Source organism: Pomacea canaliculata, linkage group LG6 (genome assembly GCF_003073045.1).
Source record: "Pomacea canaliculata isolate SZHN2017 linkage group LG6, ASM307304v1, whole genome shotgun sequence".
NCBI lineage: Eukaryota > Metazoa > Mollusca > Gastropoda > Architaenioglossa > Ampullariidae > Pomacea > Pomacea canaliculata.
Window position 1 is genome coordinate 7094425 of NC_037595.1, and position 18465 is coordinate 7112889.

At 44.6% G+C, this 18465-nt stretch overlaps 1 protein-coding gene across 5 annotated transcripts; it reads left to right on the forward strand.

The window, feature by feature from the left end:
- The first annotated feature begins 4490 nt into the window (after positions 1-4490).
- LOC112567115 lies at positions 4491-18465 on the forward strand. 5 transcript variants are annotated; one of them, XR_003099752.1, is made up of 3 exons: positions 4491-4696; positions 5227-5365; positions 10825-12262. XR_003099752.1 is itself a non-coding variant. In XM_025243659.1 (3 exons), exons 1-3 carry the CDS (start codon positions 5292-5294, stop codon positions 18203-18205), a joined length of 417 nt encoding a protein of 138 aa, XP_025099444.1. In that variant the 5' UTR covers positions 4491-5291; the 3' UTR covers positions 18206-18465. The 5 variants fall into 5 exon arrangements, 1 of the variants encoding a protein (XP_025099444.1); XM_025243659.1 differs by adding an exon at positions 17952-18465 and having other exon boundaries at positions 4491-5365; positions 10825-10913; XR_003099750.1 differs by lacking the exons at positions 4491-4696; positions 5227-5365; positions 10825-12262 and adding exons at positions 14594-15457; positions 17952-18465.

Genomic DNA, 18465 nt, shown 5'->3' on the forward strand with positions numbered 1-18465 from the left:
GCTGCTCAACCAAGTGAGATGAAAGGAACTATGGAAGATTGAATCTTACGATCCGGTATGACACAGGGTGACAAAGAGATGACGAGTCACCGAGGATAACTTGTAACGTGACCAAAAATAACGGATGATTACAAGCATGACCTTTGACACAAAGATGGAGATGTAAGCCTTTAACACTTTGAGCCACTTCATGTATAACAGGCAGTAGCTTCATGAAAGTCTCGTTGGCATGGAGACATAGGAGCGCACAGTTCTGTCAGCACATCATGTATTCATTTTATATATCTATAGTCGACAACGTGGAATCCTACTGTTACTGATTGTAGATTCAATATTAAGTTTTGATCGTTTAAGTTTTGATCGTTTTGCAACCTGAACTGTGAATGGGCATGTTCCAAACAATGGAATCCATTATTTAACATTAACTTACCATTTGAACTGCATTTCCATTTAAACTGTGTTCAGTGACTGTTGATCTCGTAACAGGAAGCAGAAACAGAAGTGATCTGACATTTAGACAGGTGCAACTGTCTAGCTTGTCAAGTTTGGGACAGGAGAAACATAACAGACAACATCAAATCTCGTGAGCTAAAGATTCCAGACCAGGCACATATCCATATCCTCGGAGGGCGATCGGGTGCAAAGGCCTCAGCAGTGTCGACTAAAGGGATATGGACAGTCTCTCCGAACTGAGAGAACAAGCATCATAGAGTAAACAACTACAGACTAAACATGGCGGCCACCGTTTGGTTGCCTGCTAACGTCCATTGCAGCCTGTGTATCCCGTATGAAATGTTCTCCAGAATAAATTTCCGGAACTGCTCTGTACTGAAATGCAAGTTGACCAATATTGATTTCTTTTTGCAGAGATTTTTGTAAGATATAAGTTGACGGACATCGATTTCCACAGGCAAGCAGTCAGACGTGCAGCGCCACCAGCGGCAGGCCGTAAAAGGCAATCAACCAAGCTTTAGCTGCTGCATTTCAATGGCGATGGGTCTAAATTTAGCTACACGTCTGAACTGCCAGGAGCACGTCACATGACATGACAGGGTCTCACCGGGCTGGCACAGGCAATGATGGGCTTCGTCCACACGAGGACTCTCTATGAGGCATCTTTTGTGAGGTCAGGATACCCTGGTACGTCACCCCGGGTACGTCACCCCTGCTTCATCCTGCAGTCTGTGTCCTTGCGGAGGTCGTCAGGAAGGAGGGATGGGTGGGTGGGAGGAGACATGGGAGGAAGACCCTCGATGACAAAGCCTTTTCCCATTTTTAAATATTTAAACATAAGCGGTTTGTTCGAATGTGACGTCACAGAATAATCCTTTTATTTAAAACCGCGTTTGAAGCTATTTCGGTGACAAAGCCTATTATCCTTTTTTGAATATTAAAACATAAGGGTGGGCTGGAATTTAACGCTACAGAATACATTCTTTTGTTTTTAAGCTCCTTTGAGGGTATTTTATTGCAGTTTGATGTCCGTCATCGCTTACCTCCTGTATGGTGGTCTAAGCCTGCCATAACTCTGAACTACATTTTGAACCAGACTTGCAACACTTCCGTTTAACTGAAGCTTAAGGTCCCAAGTATTGCAATAAACCGATGGTTCATCATCAGCTCGTGTCAAAAGGGGAGGATGGACATAAGGGGTAAGGGGGCTGGTCGACAGGAAACAAGTATGCATGGGTTACATTGGATGTGGGAGACGACTGAGTGTGAACGTGAAGCAATTTCCAAGAAGAAAAATTTTAATTTCATCAATTAGAATGGCAGACTATCCGAGATATCTCTGCGGTTTTTACGGCTTATTTTATTTGATACATTTTAATGACCCGGGGCACTGTCTTTTCAATAGTCTTCTCCAGACAGAAAACAAGAATAGGAAGGAGAAGAAGTGGAGGCAATCGTAGTGCAAATTAGCAGAGACTTCCTTTGACACAGATGTGGACAGTCAAGGAGGTTTCGTGCGTGGACAACTCTATGTGTATATCGATCTTCTCTTCCCATCTCCGAGACTGAAAAGTTTGTTTCAAAAGCAGTAAATTTTTTAAGCAGTAAAAAGTGTGTAGAAAATGGATGAGTTAAACAAACACAATGATGTTTGTGTTGCAGAATCTGCTATTTGCTTAACTAAGCCTCTTACTTAATTACTTCACTTACTTAATTATCCTCTTACCAGCGAGTCAATCGATTAGCATATCTGACAGAGCCACCTTTGATGAATCAGCAGTTTTTGTCAACACCGGAAGTATTTGCGGCCGCAAAATCTCTCTCCTGGCGGTCGTTAGTGAGGTCAGCTGAGTTCGTTTCTTTTAATATTGCATTGCCTAGCAATGAATCGTCAGTGATGGCCAACCACGTGCATCTGGGGAGGGGACAGTGTCTCATTCGCTCTGTATGGATGTCGCAATTTGGAGTTTAAGGATGTCCTTGTTATGGATTGTAATACATTATTTTGGCTGCAACTTTCATATTCAACACGGATACAATATTGTATTTCCCTGAAATTTTGACGGATAACACGCAGCATATGATAGTCAGGGTTAGGACACACATACCTCTTCCTGAATGAGGATTTAAAGGCATTTTCAAAGTGTGTACACACGCATGCGATCCTTACAGACATGCTTGCACATGCACAAATAAACTCATAAACCAAAACTAATTTTTACCAGCCAAAGCTTTTCCATTTGCTAATCCTTTGTAAATCCATGAAACTATATGAAAGGATAAAGCTGGACTCTCGATACTATGATACCGTACACAGCAATGCCGACTATCATTTTTTTTTAAATTATATGAGCCGACTTGGTTGAAGAAAGCTATTCGTATCAACAGCCGAAGTCAAACCGGAAGTGGTCTACCCTTGGCTAGATTTCGTCACAAGTAATGAGACATTTCTGTCAGTGAGTGGCACGGAGGAAAGAGCAGGGAGTCTAGTTCACAGACTTGAAATTCGATTTCTGTAAACTCCTGGTTTAGCGTTTTCCGAGTGTAAGCCCTCGGTGCTAAGATATCTTTGGAGTGTAAGTCAGATTAGGAAGACCACAGTTGCCATCATTTTTCACCTGAGAGAGGATTCGCGCCCATCTGCCTTATGAATCACGCTGCAAAGCGAGAGGGAGAGAGAGAGGGAGGTATTTCTGAGAAAGAAACATGAACAGAAACCTGGAGCCCAGGTGGCGCCATGGTACATGGTACACCTTTAGACAAGTCGCTAAGGGGCCTTGCCTCATCTGATACCCAGCTTTCCTCCTCTTACCGAGAGGATAACTTGGTGTTTTCCAGCAACTAAGGTTATGTCAAGGCAAAGCATCCAACCCTGTAAACAAACTGCACGTGCAGAGAAAGAACAGCGTGCCCGAGATGAGATCTGAAATCAGGACAGTTTATTCTCACTGTATTAATAACAGGCGCTAACCGTTGCACCACTCCACCACTCGTTCTCGCGAGAAGATGGAAACGGCTAGATTGACCAGACAGTGAACACTCTTTCCCATCATGTTGAAACTCTTACCCCCCTCACGTGTTATATCACCAGCCTCACGTGTTATGTCACCAGCCTCACGTGCTACGTCACCAGCCTCACGTGCTACGTCACCAGCCTCACGTGTTATGTCCCCAGCAGACACAACCCTCTGAGTGTGGCCTTACAACATCTAGAGTTCTAGTTTCCCTACGTTTCCGGCTTGGTTTGCATATATCATCTTCACTGTCCTCATTTGTTATTCAGTTTCTACAGTTCATATTGCTTGTTATGGAAATGCTTGACACTCAGGGCATGGCCCTCGTGTTGTGCTACAGCTCTGTAAAATGAATTTATGCGTGTGCATGTTGGCAGTCGTCCTCCCCTCTCTCTGTCTGTCCATTATTTAGACCGATGGCCATCTCTCTTTTCTCTATCCGCTTTAGAACCTTGAAGAACGGTGTTGTGTCCAGTCACCTGACCAGACCAGATGAACAAAAGGGTCGAGAGAGAATGTGTTCGTTGGTCTGCTGTTCCACAAAGGTTTGTGAGAAGTTTCCTTACACACTTGGTCTCAAAAGCCTGGGTTCTATTCCCTGTATCGGAAAATACACCTTTCGTAGATGGCGGCAAACTGAATGATATTGCAGAGCCAAATCCCGTTCAGCTTGGCTGTTGCTGTTGCTGTTGCCGATGCAAACTGCAGCTAACAGACTTATCTGGATATTGAATCTCGGTCTCTCACTTTACCAAGTCAAAGAGCTCACAGCCCTTGCTTGAGTGGTCTTCCACCCTAAGTTTTAGCTTCAGTCGTCAAGACAAGGTCTTGATCGTTGCTTATATATTATGTGCACCTTATTTGATCCCTGTTCTTGTCATGTTGAAGCTGGCTTTGGTGTTGACCGACCTCTTTACATAACCGACGAGACATTCTGACAGTCACATGACATCCCAAGAAATCGTAGTTTGGCGCTCAGAACCTCGAAACAACTTTTTTGGTCTACGCCATCTGTCGGCGGAATTTTGTGGGGATTGCCAAGGAAACAGCCACAAGACAGATTTACAGGTGTAAACGTCAAGGCGGGGTCTGAAGTAGTCACCTGCCACTCTCCTGCTCTAGAAATTGCTTTGCACTCGGACAGCCGTGGCAACTACAGGCAGCAGGCTGTGTGTCGGGGTCAGAACCATCGAGAACCAGCTGGACAGGGTTTTCTACACACTCTACAGGTTTGTCCCTTGTATAGCTCTCTTTGCTGTGAGTCAGAAAATTATTATCAAAAAATTATCAGCGCAGTTTTATGCACACACACATCCACGGATAATCGGATTTCTTTTTTTCACTCGCTTTGCCAGCCATTCGATGGATCAGACTGATGATGAACACGATCATGACAATGAGATTGTATATACAGAAGGAAAGACAAGACAGAGATGACGGCCAAAAAATGTAGTGACAGTGACAGCAACTGTGCATCGTCATTCTTAGTTAAAGCCGTGTCATGTCATGTGTCAGTAGAATCTAGGATGTGTCATAATTGCTTTCCCATCTACTAGCTGTGGTAACACGTCTGATGACCTTTGCTTGTCGTGACCTGTGAGATCCTATGACCTATAAATATTCTGTCAAGTTTTTGGAGCAAAAAAAAAAAAAATGATGCCAGGCGCACAATCTTATTACAGAATGATGAGGCGAAGAAAACCTTAGGATACCCAAAAACTTGTTTTTTTGTGGGTTACACTTATTTTTGTCTTCACAGTTGGTGACGTGCTCTGAAGTCTCGTCCATAGTTTCTCGCGCAAAGGTCGGAGAATTTGCACCTGCATGATGAGTTCTGCAGTCGGCCCCGCTTCCCGCACGAGCTCAAGAGGAACGAAGCAGACAGAGTTCGCACGGAAGTATGTCACCCATCAAGCTCCCATCATTCTCTGCATGAATGTGTGTGTGCGTGTTCGCGTGCGTCGGTAAGTTTGTGAGATATTACCTCCCTTAACATCTTGATGGGATGTGCACCATCATGTACCTACTGAGCGATCGGACGTCTGCAGTGTGACTAACGTGCGAAATATGATGACGTAACAATGGATGAACTGTTGGACTCAACCTGTGACTCACACCCAACGTTCGTTTTAAATTTAAACAAGCACAGAGTCATTACAGACTCAATACGAAAAACTATGATATTCGTTGTGATAACGTATACCTGCAGTGACGCACGCCCGTTGTGATGTGACGTGCTTTTACCATCTTGCACATCTGAAAAGACTTATATTGTCCCAGTCGTTTGATGCGACAGTTGACCTAAGCCCCAATTTCAAAGGGATCCAAACTAGGGTCATGACCTTTGTAAAGTGTCTCCCCTGTCCTCGCCACCCACGAGCTGTCGGTTAACTGAATACCCCGCGCCTCCTCTGTCCCCGCCATTAGATCATGCTCTGTCTCTTAAAGCTGAGATAGCACCCCTTTCATGTTTTAAAGTGATACATCCAGATCGCAATATCCGCTCCTCGTGCCAAGTCTTCGCACAAAGCGACTTTAATTACAGAATTTACAGTCCATGGGTTCAACCGACTCACAGGATCAAAGCCGCTAAGCGCATGTGGAGGTGAACGAAGTCGGGGTGATGGGCGAAAAAAAGTCCCCAGCGCCAACCTGGAGGGTAAGTGAAGGACGCAGACAACGAACAGAGAAATGACACCAGTCTACACACCCGAAAGAGGCTGGGTACCCCCAGCATGCCTTGCGTGTGCCGGAACCTTTGCCTGGTGTGCGTCAAGTGACGTTTTAACGACCGTGCCGCCATTGTGTGCACGTGACTGCAGAGCCAACGAGCTTTTGCACCTGAAGAGTTCTTAAGTAGCAACCCTCTTTTTAGGGAATGTCTCTTATCTCAACAGAACATATCTAAATACACGAAGAAGTTCCGGAAGTGCCGGCGGTACATACGATAAGTAGAAAAAAACTAACTGCAAAGTTCAGTCCTCAGTCTCCAAAAACCTTGAACTTAACAGTTTTTTAGTGACGTATGCAGGTGTGCAGTCGGGAGGGCTAGCTTATGAGTCACCACTGTTCCCGAGTTTGCTTTTCTTCAGGCGCGAGGTGCAGACAGAAGATTAGGTATGTCCCTGCACGTGAACTCCTCTCCAGCAGATTTTACAGTTTTACAGTGCATTCATTTGAAAGTTGGACGAAGAAGCTTTTATCAAGTAACCTGTTCGCTCGCTCACAAACCTGTCATAAAGCCATTAAACACAATTACTGAAGCCAGTCTGAGGGAAGAACATATCATTAACGGCACTCGGCGACCTTCACCTGTATGTCCTGTCCCCCTCCCCCACCTTTACAGTACCTCCCTACTGTCGTCAGTCGGTGTTGTTGTGGTGGTGGTGATGGTGATGGTGATGTAAGAGGGACCGGAGGGGAATTAGCACCAGAACCAGAAAGAGATGACAAAGGGATTGGCCCAGAGGTGTTCTGTGGCCAGAAAACTGATGTCATGGCGCTGGAAGTTCAAAGTGCATGAGGTCATAGGTAAACGTGAGATACTAAGTGCACAGCATACATGCAAATGATTCGTGTGCTTCGGTGAAGGCTGTCTTTTGGAAGCACATGTTTAAAAAGTAACCCAGATGCTATATGTGTAAGTAAGTAGATAGCTTCTCCCTGCAAGACAATTTCTCTGCCTGGCGAAATTCTTCTGAGATTTTTTTCTGCATCCATGCTCTATTTTTTGTTTCTGGGTCCCAGTAAGGTAGTCATCCTCTCATCCGCCTAAACTTTTTTTCTCCATTAAAAAAATTAGTAGTATGATAGACTTCTTGGGTTGAGCTTCAACAAACACCACGGGAACAAGTTTCTCAACACAACTGAAATACTTAATGATGTAGATCATTCTTCATATTGTGTGTGTATGGGGGCAGGGTTGGGTAGTTTCCTGCGTGCGTGTGTAAGATTAAATCACTCAAAGTAAATTTGCTCATTAGCAAAAGTAAATACCATAAATGTTTCACAGCCATGAGGACAAGTTTGATTTACTGGTGCCAGCACCAAAGGGCTCATTCAGCCATTGTAAAGCCGCCTTTGAAGCCTGGCGGAAGCTGTAAACATCAACAAACTTGCTGAGGAGAAAACTCTTTCTGGTGCTGTTAAAAAAAAAAAAAGCAAAAAGAATGCTTAGAGTTAGAGTTAAGGGTTAGCTTTAGGGTTCGTGGTTAAGCAATGCCACAATATTTCGATAACTCCGCTCCCAACTCCTCCATTTGTGCCGAGGGTGATATGGGTTCAACCGTTTTGCTAATAGTCTGTGTAAAGCAAATATTTCTCATTTTGCTTCAATGTTTCTCACGGAGCAGACTCCATCAGCTGGGGACTGGGATTGTCTTGTACATAGTGCTCAGAATTCTTCACACATTTTCTGTGCCAAGGCTCGTGAGGCGGCTGCTGCGTGTGATGGATGCTAACTTGTGCACGTGCACGACTGAGTTAGGGATCGATGGGGTGGAGGTGAGCTGTGAGAGAAGTAGGGTGAGAAGCCCTGCTGCTACCCTGCTTACATGGTAAAGAATGAGATGATGGGTTGGAGGAATTGATTCCTGCATTTCTGTCATGGTGGATTTACAACAATTACTTAAATATTAACTTTCAGCATTTGTAGTTCAGTTTCAATGAGAGATCTGGATGGAAGAGTTAAACTTTATCTTTCACACTTACTGTCTCACTTTTTCTCTGTGCCACACACACACCTATCGCACTGTATTTTTCGCTTTGGCAAACTTTATTTCTCTCTGTCTGTCTCCTGATGTCTTTCTTTAACACATTCTCTTTCCTCGCTTGGTCCTGTGTCATCGTTCTTCCTCCTTCTCTCTCTCTCACTGTTGCAGAGACCAGCGACGTCTGTTTCGTTTCCGCATTGCTCTGCAGCTTATTTCCCCACAGTTGATGAAATTCTAGATGTTATCGCATGTTCTTTCAGACTGAATCTTTTTTCTTAAATAAGTGTCTGTCAAAAACAAATTATATTCAGCGGATTTGTCGACAGACTTGTGTCTGGCCTCACGCCAAGCCCTTGGCCTACTTGGTGTTTGTGAGAGACTGGAGGAGGCAGGTGATGGCAACACCCACAGTTATCCCCCCACATCCACAATGAGCATCCTGTTAAACTACTGCCTAGTACCCGGGCCCTCAAACAAAGAATCATACCGAGAAATGGCTGAACCGAGCAGTCATTACATTTTATTGTAGAAGGCAAGTAAAGTAACTTTTGTGGTAACAAATGCACCCGCAAGTCAACTCACCCGATACCGACAAGCCAAGCATTCGCAAGTGCAAGCAGACTAATGGTCAGGATACTTTTGCTACTCGGAGTTAATCGACTGGAACATCAAACACCCGGATGACAGCGAAGCTAACAGTTGCTACACACCGGCCACAAAGCTGCTGGTGGTCGCGGGACCTGACAGAAAGTTGAAGGAGATACAAAAGACTTGAAATGTCCATGAGTCGACATCTTTATTCTGCGGGTAAAAAAAAAAAAAAACCCAAACAATTATTCCGCACTTCCTACACATCAGGCCTCGGATTTTCTGTGCTGATTTTGCACTTCAACTATCGGTGGTCTCTGAATTAGAGGTTGTGTCCTTTTTTTTAAATTTCTTCCTTCTTCCGGCATGATTTCTTTATTTTTAAGTCTTTTTTTTTTTTTCTTCTTTCTAGGCTGCATTCCTGCTTCTTTAAAAATTCTCTTTTTTCTTCCTGTATGCCTTTCCTTGGTTCATTTTTCCTGTTTTTCCTTTTTTCCTTTTTTCTTTTTCTTTCCTTATTCTTTACTTTATTCCTTCTTCCTTCATTATTTCTCTTTCCTTTCTTGCTTCTTCCTTTTCATCCCTTTACAGGTTGATAGCTTTTCTTCGCCGGTGAGCATCTGACATATTGTGAGGTCGTATGCACCATGGCTTAATTATTTTTATTCATGACACCATGGAGGACATACTGAGTTTAGTCTCCATGTCTTCCTTCCCAGATGACGCACGTGATCAATCTGAGAAAATTCCTGTTTGTACAGCGCTCAGAGAGAGAGAGAGGAATGGTCCAAGAAATCATTGTTGCAGCATTTGTCCAATCAGCATTACTCTATTTTTGTCAGTCTTTCTTCTCTCTCATCCAACCATTCAAACTTTTTTCCATCAGAGAAATGCTTTCTCTATTCTGAGCAGTCGTAATGTTGCTGTCGTCTGCTTCTTTTGACGAGGGGAGCTTATCATCCGGAACACCTTTTGCCAATTTGTGAGTTCTCTCCTCTTGCCTTGCGTTGTCCGCCCATGTTTTCGTCTTGTTTGTAAATGGCCTTAAGAACCCAGAACGTTCGATAGCAAGTAATTGAAGTTCTGAACCAAACGACCAGTGGGGAAAGAAAAAAAAATCGTTGCGTACATTCTTTTTATGTTTTCTTCAGTCGACTCCTGGTAAGAGTTATCGATCTCCATTAACAGCGGCTGTCGTCTGCTTCTGACCGCCCCATGTGTCACGTGATAAGCCCAGCGCACGATCTTTCTGGTCTCTGTGTCGTTAACCTCCCTCGGAGAAAATATCCGTTATACCGGGAAACTGACCATAAAAGTCGTCTGCTCAATAATAGTTTTAAACAAGCATCATTCTAGTTCGAGAGCGGAACAGAAATAGACAGACTGCCTCGTGACTCCGCACGTGCTGTGGGTGTCGTGTGGATGTTATTCCATCGTCTTGTCTGTTCTTCTTCAATCTCGAGAGTTAAAACCATCTCGGAAGGACTAATCTGAGCAGGACATTATTATATTTAGCACTGTGACTCGAGATTAAATTATTGTTGATTTATTTTCCCAGCTAAAAATAATGATAGTGGTTGGTCTGACCAATCTTGTCATGATGTAGCTGAGGTAAAATTCTCGTCTGTTTGAACACCTGTTCAAGGGAAATTACAGAATTTTGGTAAAGTTTTCACTGATATATATATATGGATGTAGTACCTGGACTAGCTCCGTTTTATAAATATCCATCCTCATTTTGCTGATGAAGTAGAATATCAAGAGACCAGGATAGAAAACTCTCGTACCCGTGAACTTCGCGCTTCAGAGAAGAGAGTTCAATTACCAACCGCTACTGAAAGACATTTTATTTGTATATATATATATACCCACTAGTGTTTGTGTTTTTCCGTCACAGGCTCAATCGGAGACTCAAACCAGCAATCCTTTGTCGGTATAGTGTATAAAAAAATCTTGTTTGTACCAAACCTGTTTTGAAAAGATAAGTATGAATTGTAGGCACTATCCAGATACAAGATTTATACTTCCCTGACCTGTATTGTTTTCTTGATGTACAGAGAGAATATAAATCATTGGAAGGAAAGCATAGGAAAGAGACAGTCGAGAATTAGAGAGTTGCTGATCGCTGCTCAGAGACTGGGTCAAGGTAATGTATTCACACCTGTTATTGTTTTCTGTTTTTTCCTTCCTGATCACGACAACTGTTTTTGTTCGTCCATCGTCGACAACGGTCTCTAGCTCTGGCCTGCACACCTGCAAGGTGCTCCATGTCGTACTCAGTCCCCGCACGGCCCCTGTAAGCTGGTGCTTCTGCTGTCAAGAGATAGTAAACAGCGGAAGTTGACACGCGCGCGCTTGCGCGGTGACGGCCGTGTCACGACCTCACTGACCTCTGGTGGCGACCTCGCGTGCAGCTGACGCACTCGCGAAGGGGAGACGATCAGGGAGATTTCCTACATGCGCAGACCACTGCGCACTCAGTCCACGTCAGTCGTCAGCTGATTGGGCCGGTGACGCACCCAACCCTTGGGGTGAGCTGCAGAGTGCACTAACTGGACAACTTGGGTACAGGGTCAGCAGTTTCTTGCTTGATGAAGTGAATGAATGAGTGTGTGAAGAGAGTGTGAGAGCATGCAAGATTTCTGTAAGGCCTCACGTTGTCACAAATAAACAAAAATAATTAATAAAAATCAAGTAAAATACGACTAAACAAAACAAAAAAGGAGAGAAAAAATAAGAAAAAGAAACGAAAATGAAGTAAGCATACAGACAAAGAAACACGCGTATCCTACATGCTTTTGAATGTGCTTCATGTTTTATCCCACAATCTTCCACCAAAACGAAAGATTTTAAGCACTAAGAACAGTTTAAGTGAGTTTCGCTCAACGTCCAGAGAAAGTTTACAGATGTCGTGCATGTCATCTCATTGTGTCCAGAGCGACTCCAGTCTGACATTTGTTTACTCTCGTTCCAACTTCATCATCAGGTTTGCTGGACTGCAGATGTCGTGGGCAGAGAAAAGCTGCAGACACTCAGCTCTCTGGTCAGTGTTTGGTTTCAAGGACCCAAGCTGGACGTTGCTGGACCAGCAGAAAAGTAAACAGGTAACAAACACAGGTAACAAACACAGGCAACACCTGTGCGGGGCTCACGTACTTCCTGACTTCTTGTTCGATGACGTGGCATCGATCATGTCACCTCCCTCTCTTCCTGCACATCGAACCCCTCACCCTAGTCTCCTTCCTGCACCGTGCTTGGAACATGAACCGCAGAACACAATCTGTGCACGTGTCGGGTCACAGAGATGTCACAGCCGTCACCCTCGTTTGATTTCCATGGCTGCCAAACTTCGCAGCCGCCTCCTAACCTGCTCATGATTCCCAGACCCCCCCTCGGCCTCGTTGTGAAAGCGCCATTCCCTTCCGAGTGACACGGGATGACCTTGCACTCGCTGGCAGCGCGATCAATAAGCTGTGTGACGTCACTCAAGTTTACCTGTAGCTACCGTTGGGGGTAGGGGGTGGCGGGGGATGTCAGGGGGAGAGAAGGTGGCAGACCCCTAGCTGAGGAGGACACGAGATTTGAGAAAGACTGTGTGGTGCACGACGTTTTCTGCACGTAACCACACTTGCCGAGCGGAAAACCTGAAACAGCCTCAGTGCAGGGGGGTTAACGGGGGGAGTAGAAGGGGTAGTTAGAAGTCGGAGCAGGATGACGACGACGACGACGACAACATGGTACCTGCTTGTACGTGATGAGCTACGTGGTCGCAGCAGTTGTTTACCTGCCTGTACGTGAGGTGAAAAGTGTTTGTAACGGGTCTTCAACGTGCTCGTCACGGAGATGGTACGTGTTGGACTGTGATGCGTTACGTCTTTGTACGTTTTGCCAGAAGACGCGTGTAGTATCATAGAGACTAGAATGTAGGTGTGCACATGTACTTGTTCGCCTCCCAAATGATTTAGGCAAGACATTGTCGTGCTTGCAGTTTGTTTACTTTGTTTATTTAATGTTTGTTTAAGTCCGAATCTGTCTCTCTCTGTAAAGAAAACCTCGAATAGAAGTCGTGATGAGGCTCGAGTGACGTACAGCCGGGAGTGTGGTGCTGGGGATGCAGGCGGAGGTTGCAGTCTACCAGCAGTTCGGACAGCACCAGCTACACTCGTACACCCGGTGTAAACCCTAAGTGCAGCTGTTTGGCAGACTGACCTGCATGTCAGCAGTCCCTCCTTCCTCGCACTTCACCTCGGCTTTGTCACGTAGCCTGCCAAGTTGGTTTTGGACTCGGCTCAAAAAAAAAAAAAAAAAAAAATTTGCAAACGCAACATATCCTGCAACGGAAGGCAAAGCACGTGTGCAAACATACACACGCATACACACAAAACTTAGAGGTGCACATGGACATAAGCACGCGCATTAAAAATACATAAATACAAGCGCACACACTCACACACGCATATACACACAAGTACTTCCTAAGAAATACGAACGAACACACACACACGCATGCAAATACCATTCTCGGAAATATAACAGTTCAGACTCACACACCACAACGAATGATTCACACGCACGCACGTACATACACACGAGCCAAAAGACACGTACACACCGACATCCGTGCGTGCTCTCACGGCCACGAGGGCACACATGTACACACACATGTACACACACATGTACACACACATGCACGCACACGGAGTAAACACGCACACGTGCAGTACATTCTGTAAAGTCAACAATGCAATGTTTGTGACACTTGGAGGATTGGCCGACCGTTGGATCCAAATATACAGCGAAACAACAACTGTATCAGTCATCTCAGCCTTGATGAAGTGGTGCTAGTACACACTTTACACCAAGAACGCACTCCTTGCCCCTACTTCCTGTCCGCGAGATTGTTGGGCAGATGAGCGGTTCCTAATAAAGTAAAAGTTTAAAAAAGTTTTTCTTAAAAAAACATTCTTAAGAAACTCCTTAAATACTTCGTTCATCAGATGGTTTTCTCTATATATCTCACTCTCCCTCAAATCTCGAGATTTATTCCCTCTCCTCTCACCTTTATCACTCCCCTCACCCCATCGCAACATCCCGTCGCTGGGAAACGAAGGTTTGAAGAAGGTATCTATGTTTTCTTAAGTGCGATGCAGGAAAACGACAGCTTCTCCAAAACAGGGTAAACAGGAAACAGATCACGCGGGCATAATGTTTGAAGAAGGAGCCCCTGGGGTCTTAGTTATGAAGCGAGAGTAACTTGTTTGCCAATAGCAATATCGGAAACTCAAGGAAATGTCTTATTTCGAAGTTATAAAGCAAAGTCCAGAGCCCACGGTGACACTTTTACCACGGGTTTATTCTAGTGCTGAAGGGGGAAACATCTTGAAGAGAAACCTCTTTATAACTTCGGAAACGACGCTCGTCCTCGAGTCCAGGGCAACGACTTAACCCTCGCTTCATAACTACGACCCCACAGGTTCCCCGGAAGTGGTGGCAAAGGTATCCTAGGGTAAAGAAACATGAAGCTAGACACAGCTTTATAAGTTGGGAAACAAGAATCTTTTCCTTAAGTTCCTCGCGTTGCCCCAGGGCAAAGTCTTACCCTCGCTTCGGTCCCTGATGTTTTCGCAGACTATTAGCATTCTATGGTCTCGCTTTCCTTGTTCATGAATTCTTGTTCTTTATGCTCTTTTTCTTGTTTTTCTTTGTCTAGGGAAGTTGTCTGGAATAAAATCGAATACCTTGCAAGTAAGCGTGCCATAAAAAAAGGAGAACCAAATAAAAAAAGGAAAAAACTCCAAGAATATTGGATGTGTTTGGTAAGTCGTATCTTGCACTAAGTGATCTCACAGGAGGGAGGTTGGGGAGACAGACAGAGTAGGGTTTTGTACTCTTTTAGACATTACAGTAGATTGATGTTGTCGTCAGCTTGTGAATAATTACTGCACCGCGCATGCGCAGCCAGTTACGATGGTCAAGTTACGAGCTGCTGACGACTTGTGAGCGAGGAATTCGGTCGAGTCTCGTGTAGTCGCGGGAGGCTGCCAAGGAGAAAGATCAGACAGACGGAGACCAACCGTCTGGGGGATCTCAGTGCCAGCGGCCGTACGACGTAGAGCTCGCGGATCCTCGTGAACTTACAAGGGCGGGTAACTTCCGCTAGCGAGCTGCGCAGCGCTTCCCAGCGGTAACCTCAGGCTTCAGATGGGATGTAGGGGTTGTGTAAGGGGGCACGTAGGGGAGGTCAGTCTGCAAGTCGCGGAATTATCTGCCCCAGAAAATCAGCGGATGGTGATCTCGTCTCTTCAAGACTCCCATGGACAACTGTGACGTCATGGGTGTAGCCTCACTTTGAGTGTAAGTGTCTCGAGATCGATGAGTAGAGAAGGGGCGTGTCAGCATTGTTGTGACCTCCACATGAACTTTCTATACCAGAGAGCTGGACATGTCCTCTGTTGATGTCTCCTGTTGTTTTAATTACCTCGCTGTATGCTCAACGCTTTATGTGACAAAGGTGATGAGGAGGAACAGACACCAGGACTGACTTTCTTTTTTAATGACTGGCGATGGTTCATTGAGGGGTCACGTTCAGTCCTATTGGAGAGAACCTCCCCCCAACCCGCCTCTGCATGGGGGGTTCTTTCGTGTCTTCTCACTAAAGATTTGCCTTCGCTCAATGCTGCAAGATATTAGGTAAGAAAAAGCGGCCATTTATTTGCTGTAAAGCTTTCCTGAGACCACGACAGACACAATGAACGGATTGATGTTAAGACTTGCCTGCTAGGCTGTCAGATGTGTGCATTTCCTAAAGGACACTGAGTCTTTGACGGATATAGTAAATGAAATAGACTTATTACTTTTTTTAGGTAAACAGTTTTTGTATTCTATTAGTATTTTTGCGACTGAGAGAACGTTGTTTTCATTTGTTAAAATCCTTGTTCTAATCTTTCTTTTTCAACATGAGAAACCAATCAAAATAAAAATAGCAACAAAATAAAAAATAAAAAATAAAAATAAAAAAAATGCAATTTTTAAAAGTTAAGATCCAGGAAAAATATATAAAAACATTTTAATGAAAATTTCGGCTTTTATTTCAGTGAAGCAGTTAGTCTTGCTGTTGAAAAGAGAGAGTTCAGGGTGAAAGCACTAAAATTGTCAATGTAAAGGGAGAGAATTTGTGTAACGTCTGAGGACTACTTCCGTCGCACCATAGCTGAGTGTGGGTTTCCTTTTCATCGCTGTGTGGTCACTGAGGGTAGACTATAAAGGGCTGATAACCCAGCAGCTACATGCAAGAGGTTCACCGTGTAACTTAGATTACGTCATCAAGGCGCGTGCTGGAAGATACGGACAAGCCGGCACGGTGTCACGTGATACAAACTCACGCACGTGCGCACTGCATTAGGCGTTGCTGCGCGCGCACGAGCACGACTCTGAGGCTACTTCCGCCGGAAGCATTTCCAGGTGCAAGCTCTGGTTGCGTGTTGTCTCACTGACACAGAAACAAACGCAATGATGCACTCGTACAGTACACAAAAACACTACAACTCCACCCTGTAACCTCTGCCTGGCACAATTTTTTATATTTTTTTTGCCCCTTTCCCCTTCGCTGAAAGTAGGCAATGCGTCTGATTCTGTGATGAGAACTCACGGAAACAATATAAATCTCGTGAAAAGTGCACCTTGCCTGCCCCAATGACACTTCTCACAGACATTTTTGGCACTCGATAAATATTCCTTTCGGCATCTTTTTCTCTTGAACGCATTCCCTCCGTCACGGGCCCCGTAACGACCTGACAGAAGTAGGAAAATCTTTATTTTTATTTAGTTTTGTTTTGTAGGTTAGGGCGGATGGATGGTGGAGGAGGCGGCGTGGAACTGTTGCGTGGCGGCTAGTTCGTTCCATTTCGAAGTCTCCAGTTCGATTCCTGCTCAGGTCTTTCTTTCGGGATTTCAATTTACAGAGAGATTTTAAGGGGCTGTAATCAAGGGCTGGGGTCCGATGTACACACGGGTACTGAGGATACACATGCAGCTCGTTGGGTATAACGAGAGAGATGTGGATGTAAGAAGGGTTGGAGTTGTAGACAGGGAGGCTGGGGATGTAGACAGACGAGTTGACAGGAAAGACATCAGGCAAGATAGCCTTATAGTCAACATGAGGGGCCGATATCTGGGTCGGTGTCGGAGATGGGGAGGGGCCGGGTAAGACAAGTAGAGAAGGCTGTTACCTTTCATAGGAGGTGACTGATGATGACGACAGAAGAACATGAGTGTGTGTCAGTGTGCGTGAGTGAGAACGCGTGTGTGTGTGTGGAGAGAGAACTACTCAAATAATCTGTTACACTAAAATAGACACAGAGAAAATGAAAACAGAACACGAAAATAAGAATTTCTATTTATAGACTAAACGCGCAACTCCACAAGCATCTTACGTCATCACACGTGTAGATGTAAACAACAACAGCAGCGCGTAATGTTTTTATTATCATCTCTAGCATATGTGTCTGCATTTAAGGATAGTGAGATGGTTCTTCTAGGACATAAATAAAGTGATTTTCTGCTCCTGCCGCTGGTGTGGAAAGGGAGGTGGGATGGGGTGGGATGGGGTGGGAGGTGCATTCCGCGAGTAACGGCGTGAAAGCAGAAAAATGAAAGCAATTCTTGGGAAAACAAGGCGATGGCGTAAATCAATGTTGTGGCTAATTTAGAGGACTGGGGGCTAATTATAGCAACACCAGGTAAGCAAGGTTAACCACTGCAGCAGCAACACCACCACGTGCAGAGTCGACAGTTACAGCTAGCGGCTTTATCGTCTGAGGCATTATCTTATAACAGGTGGGTCTGTTGGATCAGATGATTGCTCCTATATTATTGTATGTCTGTCTAGTGTGGGGCTTTGGTTCTTGTCATCTTGCTTTAAATAAAAAACAAACAACAACAAAAACCCAACATCAGGTCTTCATTAGTGATGTTGATAAGAGGGACTAACAACCTTTTGTTTTGCCAACAGTTTTCTGCCAGAAAGAGAGTTGTAAGATGAAATATACTCAGCTACAAAAGTATTACAAGAACAGAATACATCCAAGATGACAGGAAACGGTGATAGAAAATAAACAAATATATTAATTATAATATTTATGAATGTTAGAGAAAAGCTGAACAAAAGTAATGGTTTTTATTCCAGGTGAAAGTTTGATCATTGGGTCCACACGTTCGATCTGTCAGCAGATGGTAAAAGGAAGAGAGAGAGACAGAGACAAAGCCACCGAAACAGAGACAGAGATGCAGAAACAGAGGGAAATACACAGAAAGAGAGAGAAAAAAGGAGTGGAAGAGATATGGAAGAAAAACAGCGAAAGAGAAAGACCAGTCATCCATTATATCCATGGACACATAATGAAAGGGAGGGTGGAGGGCATCCTGATGGCGAAGGGTTAAGGCTGTACCGGCGAGAAACAATGCAAATTCCACAGGAATGCCTGCACGTGCGACGGCAAGATACATCGTAAACAAGCAGATGAGTTAACCTGGTTTTGAAGCCTCCGATGGGTTGGCAGTTAACCCACCTGTTAGCAGAGACCTCGGGGCAATACAGGTGGGAAAAAAACAGTAAAAATGTTTTCTTTGGCATAAACAGTGGTAGAAAGGGCTATTCCATCAGATTTATTTGATTCCTAAAAAAGGCAGTAAAAAGGAGA

What these genes read in the sequence shown, in the direction of transcription:
- LOC112567115 (XM_025243659.1), top strand. Translation starts at nt 5,292, where the DNA reads ATGATGAGTTCTGCAGTCGGCCCCGCTTCCCGCACGAGCTCAAGAGGA. An exon ending in CAGACAGAGTTCGCACGGAA is followed by an intron (nt 5,366 to 10,824) that starts GTATGTCACCCA and finishes CTTGATGTACAG; the next exon opens with AGAGAATATAAATCATTGGA. An exon ending in TGCTCAGAGACTGGGTCAAG is followed by an intron (nt 10,914 to 17,951) that starts GTAATGTATTCA and finishes TTTTTATTCCAG; the next exon opens with GTGAAAGTTTGATCATTGGG.